Below are 13,215 nucleotides of genomic sequence, written 5' to 3'. Positions count from 1 at the left end.
AGGTCAGCATTGATGGAGGGCAGGGGATCTCCCTCACCTGGACCTCCCTGTCCCATAGTGGGCATGGGCATCCCATGGGACTGATGAAAGACCGACGCAAAGTACCCATTTAATAGGTGGCTTTTTCCCGGGCATCAGTTGTCAGTTGTCCCATCTGGTTCAGCAGGGGTCCAGTGTTGCCCTTGCTTTTCCTCCGGCTCCCCACATATCTGAAAAAGGACTTTTTATTGTCCTTGATGCTCAAAGCTAGTTGGAGTTCAGTTGCAGCCTTGGCGTTCCTGGTTTGCTCCCTGCAGGACTGGACCAGTGCAGAATATTCCTTCTTGGAGGTGAATCCCAACCTGCATCCTTTGTAGGCTTTTCTTTTTAGCCTCAGGAGGTCCCTGTAGAGCCAGGGGGGCTGCTGTGCCCTCTTGCTGCCTTTCTGCTGAGATGGAATAGAATTAGCTTGTGCACTGAGGATCGCTCCCTTGAGGAGCAACTACTCTTCCTGAACTCCCCTCTCCCTGGGGTCATGGTCCCTTAGCCTCACTGACAAGCCTCCTGAGCTTGTCAAAGTTGGCTTTCCTGAAGTCGAGGCCTTCAGTGTTGCTGACTGACTTGCCAGCTTTATGGCAGATGGTGAAGGTGATCAACTCGTGGCTGCTGTCACCCAGCTTCCCAGTGATCACTAGGTCGCCGATTAGGTCATCCTCAGTTGCCAGTACCAGGACAAGCAATGGTTTACCTTCTGTTGGCCTGTAGACTTCTTGAGTTAGGTAGAGGTCATCCACACACGATAGGAAGCTTTGTGACAACTCGGTTTTTGCTGAGTGATCCTCCCACGAGATGTCCGGGTAATTGAAGTCACCTGTGACGACCATGGTCCTGAAGCATGGTCCTCAGCCAGTTCCCGGGCAAACTCCTGGTCAAGCTCAGGACTTTGGGTGGGAGGTCTGTAGTAGACTCCCACCGTTGTGTCCCCTGTGCCGTGTTCCCCACAGATTTTAACCCAGAGGGTCTCCAGTCGTCCACTCTGGTCGCCAACATCAGCTTGCAGGGACATGTAGCTTTCCTTAACATAGAGAGCTACACCCCCGCCCCTTTTCTCTACTCAGTCCTTCCTGTACAGGGTATAACCATCTATACTCATGGTCCAGTCATGGATGGAGTCCCACCAGGTCTCTGTTATCCCTATGACATCATAATTATTTGCATTGAGCAGGAGGATGAGCTCCTCCTGCTTATTCCCCAAGCTCCTGGCATTGGTATACAGGCAGGCAAGTGTCCCTTTGGTGGCTCTTGCCTTGCCCACAGATTGTACCAGGGCTGGGGCAGGGGCGGGCTCCCTTAAGTGCCTTGGCCTTCTGGTTTTTCAAGGGTTGCTCAGCAGGCCAGCAGTGGCGGTATTCCCCCCGTTCCCCAGCAGGCTTAGTTTAAAGCCCGGTGGAGCAGGTCAGCGAGTCTGGCTGAGAAGAGCCTCCTCCCCAGGGGAGAGAGGTGGAGGCCATCTCTTCCCAGCAGCTTGCTGCCTCTCTTGCCAAATTGCGGACAGTGGTCATGGAAGCCAAAGCCTTCATGATGACACCAGTGCCCCAGTCTTTGGCTGACTACCTTGATCCTCCTCTCCCTCCTCAGCCCATAGCCTGAGACTGGGAGGATCGAAGAGAACACCACCTGCGCCCCCAGACCCTTTAGTCCCACTCCCAAATACCTGTAGCGCCTCATGACCCAGCTGGGAGCACTCCTAGCTGTGTCAGTGGTGCCCATGTGAATAAGGAGCATAGGATAGTGGTCTGTGGGCTGGAGGAGCTTAGGGATCTTCTCCGCAATGTCTCGGATGAGAGTCCCCGGGAAGCAGCAGACTTCCTGGGCTAAGGGGTCGGGGTGGCAGATTACCCCCTCAGGATGGAGTCTCCCACAACAAACACTTTACGTTTTGTCATGGGGAGAGCGGGGGCGGTAGCTGCATTCAGGCCTGTGTTGCCTGTGGGAGCTCGCAACTCAGCAGGCTCTGCTGGGGCTGCAAGAGGTGCGTACCTGTTGCTAAGCTCCGGCAGGGCAGGGGCCTTGGTGCGGCGGGCCTTGGGGCCCTTGACCACCTTGGTCCATGCCCCTGACTGGACAGAATGGGGGGTCCCCGAGTCCTCCCTTGTCCTGGAGAGAGACCGTGGTCTACCCTCCACCTCCTGGGGCAGAAGGGCCTGGCAGTAGGAGTCAAGCTCTTGCTCACAGTCCCTGATGGCATGCAGTCTCTGGACTGTGGCTTGGAGCTCCTCCAGCTGTCACGCAAAAGGGAGCAGACCTCACAAAGGGGGTAGCCATGCTTCCGGCCGCAGAGCCTGAAAAAGGGACAGGCAGCCCGCGCAGCCGAGAGTCAGGGGCTCCGTCTGCGTGGAGCCCGGGAGCATGGGCTCCGTCTGGGTGGCCGTCTCTGAGGTGCTGGGCAGGGGCCGCAGAGCCTAAGGGGACCCTTGGGGTGTGGCACGTGCCCATCCACGTCATGCCGCTGGTAGGCTGGGTACGACTGGGACTGTCTACTCTGGGGGGCTCACAGGCAGGGCCTCGGGCCCTCCTGCTCACCCTCCTGCGCAAACTCCACGCTAACTCACACACCAGCAGACAAGCACGCCTGTTTCCACAGCCTGTTCACGCGGCTCCAGTTGCATGGCTCCCTGGGGGGCTGGGCGAAGTAGGGGCCTGGGCGGGGTGAGACCCGGCCCGGCTCCCCCTCAGCAGCCTCCTCCCACTCACTAAGGGTTAACCCCCTCCCACCATGGGCCCTGCTTACCTCCGGCTGTGCTGGGGGCCAGCAAGGGGCTCTGCGGCTGTTGGGGGGTCTCTTGGGGGCTTCGGGGGAGCAGGGACGCAGCGGGCTTTCACCCGCGTGTCTCTGACCGCTCCCAGAGCCTAACTCAAGGCTTGGGGTTTGTTCATTCCCTCCTACACCTTGAGGCTTGAATGAGCTTTGCTGCTGAAGAAAATGAGTGAGAGGATGGATAATGCAGCTTCCTGACCATAGAAAACTTTTCATAAGGGTAACCTTGAAAGGACTCAAGTGACCAAGCAGCGCTAAAACTGCTCTCCAGCTATCCTGTTAACCCGTGGGGTCTTGCAAAGGAAGAACAACCAGTCTGTCCCAAAATGTAAAACCCAACATGCATCAGCCCTATAGTCAGTGAAATGAGGTCAAAAGAGAACTAAAAGGCCCTGTCATATTCATTAAGCCCCTCTTCAGTTAAGACTACTGGGTGTTTCAGAAACCACAAATATGCTGTGCTGGCCAAAAGGCAGTCTCAAAGGGGACTGAAGCCAAGCGTTAGTGGTTGGGTTCATTGCAAGAGGAAAAGTTTTTTATGTTGCTTTATTGGCAAATTTTCAGCAACAGAAAGCCTTTGTTTAGACCACCTCCCTGTCTTGGTCCCTAATTCTCCATATTCCAAGTGCTGTAACTCCTCTTTTATATCCTGGCTAGAGCAAACAGAATCATCTTGCTGGTGTGAGTCCGCACTAGGGAGGCTTGTAAAGAATCTCCTTGAAGCTGCCTCCTAGGTCAAGAGTGGTCTTCAAGGATTAGTTCCTTGGTTATTCCATTGCTTAATGCCCTCACTTCTGTTATCCCTTCTGGCCACAGCTCTACACAGAGATCCCTGGAGCAGGTTGGCTGAGAACAGAGTAAGGTTGTGCAGCTCCTGCCTGCCTCCATGGTATACTTGGCCCAGGATGTTCAGGCCATGGCTTGTGATCAGCTCAGGTGGTGCTTTTGGACTGCAAACCAGCTTCTTACTGAGTCTTTGTGCTGAGGTTTTAAATGGTTCCCTAGTAACAAGAAGATGCAAAGCCTCTGATGGGAGGGAAGTTCTGACTCTCTGGTGTGTGTGTGTTACCCAGAACTGAATGCTGAGATGACAGTAATTCTAACGCAACGTAATTGCACTGATCAAGCACAAATAAACTCAGCCTTCTTTTGTTTGAAAGAGCTGCCTTTCCCCTTCTGCCTACTGAAGGAACAACTGGCACAGCATTAGCAGCCTCTTGGCCCTGTGTCTAGCTGTAAGTGTTTTTAAGGCTCATGTCACCCTAGTAGCCAGGTGTGGAAAATTAAAGTTGATGCTTTCGAACAAGTTTGTGCCTGAATTAGGCATCTACTAAGTGGCGGGTTCTCAGTACCAATGAAAATTAGGCCATTTGTTTGAAAAGCCTAATCATCAGACTGTTTTTCAGTAATGGTAAGATTGCATCTCTTCGCCATGCAGGTGGCCCTGGAGCTCCTCCTTTCTACAATCTGATAAATGCTTACAAAGACGTTGGAGGGCAGGGGGGCTAGGAACCTGCCTAGTGTACTGGTGAATCTGTGTGTAATGTGGACATTGGTGGCAGGGAGGGGGCATTTCTAGAGGGATTTCAAGAAAAAAAGTATCTGGAGTTTGAAAAGTGCTGGACAGCCCTTTCATATTCCTTCCAGGTGCAGCATAGTACTGGGGGACCTCACTCTTAAAAACTGGTTTAGGAACAATGGTATTAAGTGATGGATAGGACAGGATAATGTCAGCTTACTGCCATAGGATGCAGCAGAAGGGGAGTTCCCCCGGTGAAGGGGGCATGCCCTTTGAGCAACAGGAGGGTATTGGCACTCCCTGAATGTCCTGCAGATGATTTGCAGGCAGGTGCCCTACTTGCTTAGCCTCTCAGGAAGGAGCCAGGGTTCTGTTTAGTATTGAATCATGTCTGCTGTTGGGAACATGTGTTACTGATTGAGCATGGAAGGGTCATCAGTTGATGAAATTGACTGAGTCTGGATCATTAAATACATCAATTGCACTAAATTATCTGGAGATTATTTTCTCTGAACACAGGAGCACAGTAGATCAGGAAGGACTGCTCTGCAGTGTTATCTGGAGTTCTGTTAGTAAACAGTAAACTGCATTTAGTTGAACCTACCTGGCTCACTTGACATCAGGGAGGAAGCTACATGGATGAAAGTGAAGGCCATGTTTGGCCCATAGCCATAGTCACTAATTAGAAATTAGATGTGACTTGTCCATAAATCAGGCAAGATCTAGGCTGTTGGTCTATACATTTCTAGGACCCTGAAGTTACAAGCTCTGCTCTCGCAGGCTTTCCTTGGTTGAAGGTCATTTTAATGTGATCTTTCTGTATGGGGGTGGGGGACAGCACCCACCTTTTGGTTTTTTGATGAGTTGGTAGCAACTGCAAAACACAGGACTGGTTGTAAAATGGCATTTAGACACCTAGATTCCCACTGATTTCGAGACTTAGGTCCCTTAATTCCAATGTGCATCTGGCTTTTCCTGTCTTCTTGTAGCACAGTGCATTTCTAGGAGCTAAAAACAGAATGGACTGTTCTTAGCTGTTTCTCTGCTGTCCAGTGCACCAGATGTGTTGGGTAAAATGCGCTCTATTGCATTGCCTCACCCACCAGGTACATCATAACGGCCCTCTTGGCTTTCAGTACCATTTGGCAATGTAAAAAGCTGCCTCAGTATGACTGCTGTGGTCAAGAATCAGCAGCAGGAAAGGGATGGGGAACCTCTGTGTGTAGGTAGCAGGGCAGATTAACACTTCTTTTCCTTTCCAGGATTGTCAGTTTAAAAGTCATCGAGGCATGTATACACAATCCAGACATTGCGGCACAACGCAGAAGGCTAAAAGCCACAACGTGACACATGTTGCTTTAATATGCAGTTACAGCATGTATCAAACCCACCCACGCCGCCTTCCAAATGCTCTCTCTCTCACCCTATCCCCAGTCTCATTGGTCTGAGAGCTATTTCAGACAGCAAACCTTATGGATGGTTCTTGAATATTAGCATTGCCAGCCTTGTCCTTTCTAGCATGGTGTCCTTCATAACACTATGCTGAAGCCATGGAAATGGCATCTAATGTGTTTATTGTGTAGTAACTCTGGGAAGTGAAAGCCACACAGGTCTTCTCTTTATTTTGTGTCAGAGCATATGAGGGGAGTAACACTTCTGCCTCTGTTAAGTTTTGAGGCAAGTTGTGCTTGTTTCTGCTGTGGCACCTTGGCCTGACTTTGAAGCCATGTGGATGCAGGTTCTCCTTCATGGCAACAGAAGAACATTAGTGACTGACATGTACAGAGGTACTGTTTATGGCAGGGGTGGGCAATTATTTGGGCTGAAGGGCTACTTAAGGAGTTTTGGTGAGTTCTTGAGGGTTGGGAGTGGGGTGCAACTGATCTTATCCAGCACACCAGGAGCCTGAGGAGGGTGCCACGACTGCATAGCTTCAGCACCAGTAGGAAGCTAGGTGGTGTTGAGGCAGGGTGAGAAGGGAGGGTGCAGATGAGTCTGTGCTGTGCAGCCTGGCCTTGGCTGTGGCAGAGTGAAATGGCGTGGGGTGCAGCCTTCTCTCCTAGGCTCCTGGCAGTAGCTGGTGGGCCGAATAGGATCAATTGGCAGGCCCAATATGGCCAGTGGGCTGCATTTTGCCCACCCCTAGTTTATGGGCTCAGGCGTATCTGAGTGAAATGCTCCCTTGTGCACACACTTGTGGGGGGTTTGATTAGCTGATGTGCTGTGGAGGCCTCTGCAAACTACCAGGGCTGTGGAAGGGATTGCTATGCTAATACCTCATGAAATGATCTCCAGATGGGGAGGGGCATGCTTCAAGGACTGATTTATATCTTTATGCAGATCCTAGATCCAGGCATAATGCACAAATAGGGCCTAATGTACAGACATTCAGAATTCATGCCAAGGCTCTTTGGGCTTCAATAAGATTTGGATCAAGCCCATAGCATGGAGGGGTTGGTGTGGTTAGTCTAGTCCTGCAGAACTGTGCTATGGCTTTATATAGGAGTTGCCACCCTTGTAAAGCTTAGCTGTTCACTTTCACAGGATCTGCTTATGGGCTGAATACTTAGGCCAGGCACAGTAGGCACAAGTATACAAGCATCCTGAATACTACATGCTTATTTTGGACCTTAATTCTGTAGCTGATTAATAGTTGCTATATGGAAGAAGTACAGAGGTAAGCCAGTGATAGAGTGAGGAAAACGGTATATGTACCTGAGTGGCCTGAATGCTCTAACACCTCCTCTCCTCACAGATTGACAGAACAGAGACAGCTGTGAATAACCTCAACCCTGCCTTTTCCAAGAAGTTTGTTGTTGACTACCACTTTGAAGAAGTCCAGAAGCTAAAGTTTGCCCTGTTTGACCAGGATAAGTCCAGCATGCAACTGTATGAGCACGACTTCCTGGGGGAATTCTCCTGTACCTTGGGCATGGTGAGTCTCTAGTGAGCTGGGTGCCAGCAGCTAATGGGGATTCATGGGTGTTTGTCTAGTGGGACTCCAGAGGCATGCCAGACACATGAGAAACTGGTAAGGCTGCCTTTAGTTAAGCTTGTCTGGCACAGAACTTTCCATTAGAAGATTGCATTTTAACGGCAGGCTGAAATGACCCACATGTGGTATCTGCCTTGGGCTGAATTCTTCTGGAAAAGTTCACGAAAAATGCTTCTGCTGTTTCTGAGAATAGGGGGAGAGGCCTTGTTCTGTCTATATGAACAAAAAATTCATGCAGTGGTTCAGATGCCCATGGACTGGAGCATCTGAAATTTGGCAGGTGGAGATGCCTGTCCCGTATCTTGTTCTATATCTGAGGAATAAAAATGGGTAAACCTGGCCAAGTTTGATAAGCTTTGGAAAAGTCTCCATTTATATAAACTCAGACTTGTAAGAATTTGGCAGCTAAATTTTCCTGAGATTTTGTCTACAGTAACTGTGCCTCAGCTTCTGGATGCAAAAGCTCAGCAGGACATTCCTTTTGGCTGCAGCACCCATCTGCTCTGGTGTGTTGTGGCACGAGAATGGAAGGCAGAGAAGCTTTCCCTCTCATTTTTTTTCAGGGCTATTATTTCTGGCAACCCAGAGGAAACCATTAGATTGAAATGCAGAAGAGACAGAAGCATGGTGAGGGATCTGGGGAGGGTGTAGAGTTACAAAGTGACTTTTTTTAAGGAGAATCACATATTTCATCATGTGATTATGAATACCTTTGCATAAAGAATACATACAAGAGGTCTGACCTTGGGTTGCCTGTGCCACTACAGTTCTGACCTTTCTTAACTCCTGAGTTTGACTTTGCAACTGCCAACATTCTCCTTGCACATATTTTTGGGACATTGTATACCCAGGGTGTGATTTTTCCCGCCCCCTCCCAAAAAAAAAAAAAAGGCTCAGCCTTGGCCTAATTTTGTCTTGTTGAAGTCACTTGACACTAGTGGAATAGAGTTGGGTCAGTGTGTAGAGCTTCTGAAAATCCTACTTTTAGAATCAATTCATGTACCCCTGCAATTCACCTGCCTCTGGTGTGGAACAGGGCAGCAGTTCAGTGCACTTGGGACAACATGTGAAGGTGACTTTATCCATTGCAAGTGGAGAGATGAATTTTATAGACTAGGGATTGGCTATCCACAGCGCTCAGGCTAGGTTCAGCCTTCTAAGAGCTTGGATCTGGTCTGCAAATGTCTGATTCTGGGGCACAGGGAGGGCTCAGATTTAAAGGAGCCATGTTAAGACAGGCATTTGCAACCTCCTGCTTTTTGCCCTCACCACTGAATTTGCCGTTTGATGTTGGTGTTCACCATGGCTTTGTGGCACCTAGTAAGCAGAGCGGGGGGCACAGGGAAGGGAGTGGATTGGAACAGCAGGGGATCAGAGGTGGGGGGTGGGGAGCCCTTTTCTGCAGCCAGGTCACAAGCACCCAGCCCATCACTGTATGAGGTTGCTAACCTGTTATAGATGGACTGGAATTGAGCTGAATCCTGACTAGGACACTCTGGCTAAGGTTCCTGATAGGGTGGGGAGGGGTTTGGTTCTAGGAGATCATTTGACAAGCAGCCCTGTCTTTAAGCTTCATCAAAGAAGTGGCACCTCCAGCAGCAGCAGTGCCCCATAACATGCCGGGGGTAGGCTCCCTTATTGACTGAGTGGGAACAGGGGCTCCCTTTTGAACAGCTGTCACACACCCCACTGAACTCAGGTTTGTGCTGAAGGTCACCCAACCAAACCAGACCCCCTGCTGAGGCTGTGAAATATAGTGAAGTCAAAGCATGAGACTGGAATGGCTGCAGCCTGCTGCTGGACTGGTGGCATGAATTGGAGAGAACCCAAATTCAAGTGACCTACTTGTTAAATGAGATCCTGGCTTTGACAATGATTTGTTTGTACCTGGGCTGAAAACTCCTCTGCTGCTTGGTGGCTGATATCCCAGATTCTCATCTACGAACCATGCACAGGCTAAAGGAGGGTGCCGTGTGTGTGTGTGACTGCAAGTAGATCAGCCCATTCTTGTGATCACGCCTGCAGTGTCACCCCTTGGAAAAGGACCCGGGCTGGTGAGAAGGCTGGGGAGCCCAACTCTGGTAGGGTATCATACCCCTGACTGTAGCAAAGCCTGCCTGGTCTTTGGCCCCTCAGTCTTTCCAAGTGTCCCCTCTAGTCAGCCCACTGCATATAAAGTTGAACTCCTCGGAGAGCAAATGTCTGTTAACTGACATGTTATTGCTACAATATTTCTGCACATAGTGATTCTACAGTTTATCTCCCGGGTCTGTTAGTGGAGGGGCTCTAATAGTCTGTTCTATAGTAATTTAAACGGAAGGTATGAGTAGAAATCTTGGGTCTGTACAAACCTTCCCTGTCTGGAAGCATCCTCATTTGGTGCTGCCCCTGGGCTTGTTGGGAGGGGAGTGATGATGGTTTTCCAGAAGTCAGCAGATTAGTGGAGCTGTGGCCCCACCAACTCTTCTTCCCAGGTCAGCACCAGTTAGTGCTTCCACTGGTTACATGGCCATGTATTTCAGGCCTCTGTATGTTGTCTTTGTAACTGACAAGGAGGAGCCGGGGCCTTTGCCCTGTTCTTGGGGCTGTTTTACAGGAGAAGCCTGACCCCTGCCATCCTGGGGACTCAGGTAGAGACTTTAAGTGGTGCAAGCTGGATTGGGCACCCAGCTGCTCAACTTCTGTAAGCTTGTGAGAACTTTGGAGATTCTGCAAAAGCTTCTTCAAAAGAAGAAGTCCTGTAGATAAAGCAGCACAAACTACTTAGCGCTTCAGCTAATGGTCTGATTAACTTGTGCCAGTGATGCTCAAGCTTTCCCTTAAAGGATCTCCCTCTCATCTAATCCAAAAGAAAGAGCTGTGCCCAACAAGCTGGGAACTCATGTCTGATGTCAACTAACATCTCCCTTGGCCCTGTGCACTTCTGCTCTTGGTAGGTGAACACAGAATCAAACTGCTTCCCAGGATCCCTTGCACAAGAATAATTGGTTTTCTGTGGATTTCACTGCGGACAATGTGTTGTTTAGCAGAAGCACAGAAACAGAATCTTACAATACAGCATAATCATAGGGCCAAATTGGAAAGGTAGCTTTTTCTTTGGTATAATTAACTGGAGTAGGTGCTGAGAGGATGAGTTAGCATAAGGTTCAGGCAAGCAGTGGGGTTTTAGCTTGGTTTTGATCGTTGCTTTTGTCTTTGCATGATTTTTATCAAATCTGTCCAGTTTTTGAGGCTTGGACAGTTGTAACAAGGGAAAAGAAATCACCGTGAGTACAAATAATTTTGCTCTGAAGAACCACTGGAAGAATGGCAGACTTTTCCTCCTTCTAAGTGTGTGTGTGTGTGTGTGTGTGTGTGTGTGTGTGTGTGTACACCTGCATGTATGTCAACTCCATCAGATTAGTTGGAGTATTTTTATTGCTCCTTGTTAATTCCCTGCCTGGGTTTAAAGGGAAGGCTGGATCACTCCATGACTCCTAACAACTTTTGTAGCTGTTTGAACTACAGTGATTTGGAGTGATCCACACCTATGCCTCAGGGCAGAAGCAAAGAGCCTGACACAGTCAGAAAGCAGTAACTGCTCTCTTGGGCAGCACTGCACAAACATCTAATTCTCTGAGTTGTGGTCTTGTCACTCTGATGTGATAGCTACTGGCTGTTTCTGGAATACAGGCTCCAAACCTTCTGCTCTTATCCTGGATGCACAATCCTGTATACCTTTGCTATGAAGGGAACTAGCTGTTGGCTTGAAGAGGTATCTGATAAGAAAGGGGGAAGAGAAAAAACATTTTCTCATGAGATCAGATTGGGGGAGTGCAATGGGGAGGATCCAGATGGATCTGTAGCACCACCTCTATAATATGTCTGTAAAATACTCTAGCCTCCCTCCCTTGCAAGGATGGGAACTGGAAGCTTCAAAAAGCATTGTAATTAAATTAATAATTGGCAGCTTTCTTGTCAGTGGTGCTGGTGTTTGTGTTTATGCTGCATTGGATGGTGATGATTTTTGCCTTATGGCAGCTAGGAAAATTGCATTTTGCATAACTGGACCCCAAGCAAGGTTCAGAAGGTGATCTGCATTGTTTACTGTTCATTTCTCTTCTTTAAAAGCCTAAAAGGAGCCATTTGGAAACTGTAATAAACTTTTAAAAAGTGGCCCTGAATATCGTGGGAATTGAATGTGCTCAGTACTTAACAGGATTTAGCATTAGGAAATTAAGAAAATTAATTACTGGTTGACAAGCAGATTATTAGATAAAGAAATAGTATTGTGCTCTAGGAAGGTGTTTAAAATGAGGGACCAATTAAAAAAATCTGGCTCTACCCTCCGCTGTTATAAGTCACCGTTGCTGCACTGGCTTCAGTCAGTCACAACCATTCTATCTGCTGAGGATCTGGCCCATAGTTCAGTCTTGAATACAGTGTGTTTCTCCTTTTCCCAAACTGTTGGGTGGTGTTACTGTTTTTTGTGTACCAGCTGCAGCGTTCTGACAGACAGCTGCATTTTGAAGGTGGCAGAACTTGTTTCCTGTATGTATAGTTTAGGACCTGATCCTGTGAAATGCTGAACCCCCTTGATTTATGTTCCCACTAATGCTTTGCAGTAAATAAAAGAAAAGCCTGTGCTCTAAACAGTTTTAGTGACTGAGGATTTACTGTAACTGTATACTGGTGATGACAGTGGCAATAACAAAATTCTTGATCTTGGTGTTTTTGAAAGACACAATTATTGCGAATATTTAGCCTGGATTTGCTAACTTAGGTAGCGATCAATTTCTCATGGCCTTGCTTTTGATTATTTACATTTCTGTGTTTTCTGGCTTCCTTAGATTGTCTCCAGCAAGAAGATAACAAGAACTCTGCTTCTGGGAAATGGGAAGCCAGCCGGAAAAGGCGTAATAATGGTATGGTTACTGACTTATTATATGTATTGTGCGTGTGAAGATAGATAATAGGCTCAGTGTGGCTGACTTGTTAAGGTACTGGACGGGGACCCAGGAGAGATGGGTTCTGTTTTTCAGTAACTGATTTCATTTCTCTGTATCCCGGTTTTTCCCATCTTATCTTTTGTCTGTTCAGATTGCAGGCTCTTTTACAGCAGGGACTGCCACTCATTGTTTATATAGCATCTGGCACAGCAGAGCACCAAGGTCTGCTTAGCACTAAAATAACAAAATCTAAATCTGTGTCAGTAAAAACTAATACATCAGGTTTTTTTCTAATTACATAAAACGTCTCTCTTCAAATCGGTCTGAAACAGACTGAGGTGAAAGGGCTGATTACTGTGTTGATAATCAGCCTTTCTGTTTGTAGTAATAGGAGAGGACTTACAACTTAGCAACAGGTCTCTTAGCAACAGCATCTTGCTCCTCATGCATAAGCCCCTAGGTGGTGGCGTTTCCATTATTGGGTAGGTGTGTATATATATTTTTTTCTTTTAATGAAAAGAATGAATTTAGGTCTGGTGTTCTTTTTTTTGCATCTTCTACACATTTGTTTTAGGTTAGTTGGTGGAGTTTCAGCTGAGTCACAACAGTGTAACAGAAGAACTTTCCCTTCCTCCATGTTGCTTAACAAGCTTAAAAGGAGTATGAGCTAAGAATGGGTTCAAAAGATGTTAGAGTTATGGCCCACAGAGCCATTGGATCCAGCCCACAGATGTGGGGGTTTGGTGGTAGGGACATCTCCTGTGCTTTTCCCATGCTGTGGCAAGAAGAAAGGGTAACAGCTAGATCCTAGCACTTGCCTCTTCTGACTTGAGCTGGGTCATTCCAGGCTGCAGCTGGGAAGGATTGCTGACTGCCATGTTTGAAGTCACCAAGATTTGTCATTCTCTATGATCTTTACATTGTTGGTGGTCATTGTAAACACTGGTAAAGTAGTAATGGTGTTTGTCTTTTACTC

The 13,215-nt window shown here is 48.1% G+C and overlaps 1 protein-coding gene across 2 annotated transcripts in view; it reads left to right on the top strand.

The window, feature by feature from the left end:
* CPNE2 (copine 2) overlaps positions 1–13,215 on the top strand; it is a 299,466-nt gene that overhangs the window by 130,538 nt on the left and 155,713 nt on the right. For both annotated transcript variants that reach the window (XM_019505886.1, XM_019505885.1), the window contains exons 3-4: positions 7,072–7,251; positions 12,141–12,215. In XM_019505886.1, the coding sequence (XP_019361431.1) occupies positions 7,072–7,251; positions 12,141–12,215 (255 nt within the window). The remainder of the gene's footprint in view (positions 1–7,071; positions 7,252–12,140; positions 12,216–13,215) is intronic.

The sequence above is a fragment of the Gavialis gangeticus genome, unplaced genomic scaffold (assembly GCF_001723915.1).
Source record: "Gavialis gangeticus isolate Ggan-Ray unplaced genomic scaffold, GavGan_comp1, whole genome shotgun sequence".
NCBI lineage: Eukaryota > Metazoa > Chordata > Crocodylia > Gavialidae > Gavialis > Gavialis gangeticus.
Note: the sequence above shows the minus strand (reverse complement) of the source record. Positions and strands in the feature narration are given on the sequence as shown.